We start from the raw sequence: 2,939 nt of genomic DNA on the forward strand, positions 1-2,939 counted from the left end.
AGCACGAAATATGACTCACTTCAGACAAAGCATGAAAATATGACTCACACTTCAGACAGAGCATGAAATATGACTCACTTCAGACAGAGCAAGACAATATGAGCCACACTTCAGACAGAGCATGAAGCATGACACATTTCAGATAGAGCAAGAAAGTATGACTTACGCTTTTCAGTCGTTGTCTTTGCCTATGTAGCAGCTTATATCTAAAGTTTTCTTCGTTCAACGGCGGCGAGCTCAACTGCTGGTACAGGAGTGCAGAAGAGCAATTAAAAGCAACTAAGATCAGATTATAGGATAAAGCAATGTTCTGGTAAAGTTCTGACCAAGTAGGTTTAATTAACTGGTGGAACTTCTAATACTACGCATTCTGATGAATATAAAACAGCACACACATACCCAAAGAACGGCAATGTACCATTACACCCACACACATTCGACCACAACTATACTTCGGACGTTGCGGACCTAACAAGTAGACAGGTGGGACTGCTGTGGTTATGTGGTTATTACTGTAGTCCCTTCTATACCTTCTACTAATTCTCATGGATACAATACAGCACACACAAACCTAAACAACAGCAATGTACCATCACACCCACCCACCCACATTTGACCACAACTATACCTCGGACGTTGCGGACCCCACAATCAGACCGGTCGGACTGCTATCGCTTTTACTGGTAAGTGCCTTTTCTATTCCCTTTATTACATATTCTCATAGATATAATACAGCACACACAGACCTTAACAACGGCAATGTACCATCACACCCACCCACATTTGACCACAACCATACCTCGGACGTTGCGGACCCCACAACCAGACCGGTGGGACTGCTATGGCTGTTACTGGAGAGCGCCCGATCCACGTCTTGCGGCGCGCTCTTGTTGCTGTTTCCACTTATTCTGCTCAGGTCACTCCCATAACTGGACGAGTACGCCTGTGCTAGAGGTGCCCTGGGACTGATATCCACGCTTGCGCCAGGCACTGCCATCGCGCTAGAGGAGGTGTACCGGCCCAAAGGCGGCTCCAGCGGAGATTGTTGTCGGTGCTGAGGGTGCGTATGAGCGTGGAGTTGTGCGTTTGCTTGTGCTTGGGCGTCTGTGTGTGCGTCTATATGTGCGCGTGCTTGGAGTTCCGCTGTTTCCTGTGCTTGTGTGAGCGCCCTCCCTTCCGTGCCGCTACCCATACCTGTGTACGGCTGTGGTAGTCCTGGTTCTACCACCATACCCATACGTTTTGGTGACTGCAGAAACATTTTCCTGTGTCCAGACGCCTGTGTGCCTTGCTGCACCTCTACCTTGTTGTGCGGCGGTATGAACTCTGTCTCGCTCTCGCCAACGTACTGTGTGGGCGATGAGCAGGTGTCCCCAATGCTCTGCCTCGACTTCTTCCGAATACGTTCAGTGCGTCTCTCTACTACATGCCCCGTTGCCGTGCTATGCTCGGCTGCTAGTGCTGTGTTTTGGTGCAGTTTGACCGCATCCTCCCCCTCAGTCCGTGTCTGTGGCCAGTATTGGGCCGGTTTATTCTCGTGGTACTCTTGTGTCCTTTCTAACGATACACCTCTGTATGGTGAATGCGGCTGTGGATGCGTGTCCATGTGTGCCTGCCTACCGCTCGCCTGAACAGTGCTATTCTGCGAGTACATATCCTGCGGTTGCGTTGGCGCTGGCGAGTGCTGCGGCTCAACATTCCTCTGGGCTGCTTGTACGCCTAACCTCGGGTCAAACCCCTCGTGGTAAGGCACATTCGCGGGGTGTGTGCCAGTTCCTGGGGCACCTCCCTGGCCCGCTACTCGAGTGTTGTCTATCGAAAAAGCGCCTGCCTGTGCGGGCGGCATAGGAAGGCCATTATGCCTGGCTTGCACCTGTCCTGGTGGGTTTTGGATCGCCCCCGCAAGTGGTTGATGTCGTCTCTGGTGGGTATTGCGCTGTGCATACTGCAGTAGTTGCTGCCAATACGCCTCGAGCAGGTGCGAATCGGCCCACAATGCGTAGGTGATACGAGCTAGGAACTCCAGTTCCAAGGCTTTCAACTCTCGGCCTGGGAGTCCACCTGCGCAAGAATGGCCAGTTGATTGTGAGACTTTGTACGTGTGCAGACTACAGAACACTCATAATGAGAACGGTATTGAGTGTTCGAAGCATCAGCGTATGCGGCATTTGTTGATTTATATATATTGGCATCAGCGCCTGTGTTTCACTGTGTGCGTGGCTGAAGTCCTGTTTCTATCACACATACACCAAGCGGTGCCACAAAGTGCATCCGATGTGGAATCGAGTCGTCGAGTACCATGACAGCGGGAAGTGACGCATAAATAAAGTGCGATTATAAATAGCAGCGCTGGGTAAGCTGTCGTCTGTAGACAAACCCACACAACAATCAACACAAATGACAGACTTACCTACACGCGCATAGTGAGTGTTCGTGAAGTACCTGTCTTGTGAGAACTTGGCAGCCTGTATAAGAGAGAGCAGAGTGTTAGATCGGTCCGCAAAAGCGAGACATACGCACCACACAGTCAGGGTACAATATCTTAAACGGAAACCAAGCACAAGTGATAGTGATGTGGACAGTCACAATACACGGCGATTTCCGCTTGTAAAGGAAACTTGGACAGTGCAATCAGAAGATTCGAAAGGAAAAACCATTTGCGTTCAAATAAAAGTCAGCTTTGTGACTTACCAACACAAGCCCTGTTAAGATCATTCGATGGGCGTTGAACGAGTTAATACAGAATGACGGGTAGTTTTGGCTGATACGATCCAAATAGATCAATAGCAGAATGTAACATTCGTTAGGCATTTGCGCATACTGACCGAATCTGTGTGGTGTGTCGATTGAGGGAAAATGTGAGCTGACTGTGTCAAAACAGTATATATTTTTGTATACAAATTTAAATGGTCTATATATACAGAAACACTTGTACATAA

General features: G+C 49.1%; 1 protein-coding gene across 2 annotated transcripts; it reads right to left on the bottom strand.

Moving 5' to 3' along the window:
- Positions 1–164: 164 nt before the first annotated feature.
- On the bottom strand, positions 165–2,834 carry SARC_13893 (the record flags this gene model as incomplete). 2 transcript variants are annotated; one of them, XM_014291974.1, is made up of 4 exons in its annotated part: positions 2,692–2,834; positions 2,411–2,465; positions 800–2,061; positions 165–241 (listed from the first exon to the last, which is right to left on the bottom strand). In XM_014291974.1, coding segments are annotated over exons 1-4 (1,514 nt in total), but the record flags the coding sequence as incomplete, so codon positions are not given. The 2 variants fall into 2 exon arrangements, with proteins under 2 accessions (XP_014147449.1, XP_014147450.1); XM_014291975.1 differs by having other exon boundaries at positions 165–244.
- Positions 2,835–2,939: the final 105 nt, after the last annotated feature.

The sequence above is a fragment of the Sphaeroforma arctica genome (genome assembly GCF_001186125.1).
Source record: "Sphaeroforma arctica JP610 unplaced genomic scaffold supercont1.3882, whole genome shotgun sequence".
In the NCBI taxonomy this organism is placed as follows: Eukaryota; class Ichthyosporea; order Ichthyophonida; genus Sphaeroforma; species Sphaeroforma arctica.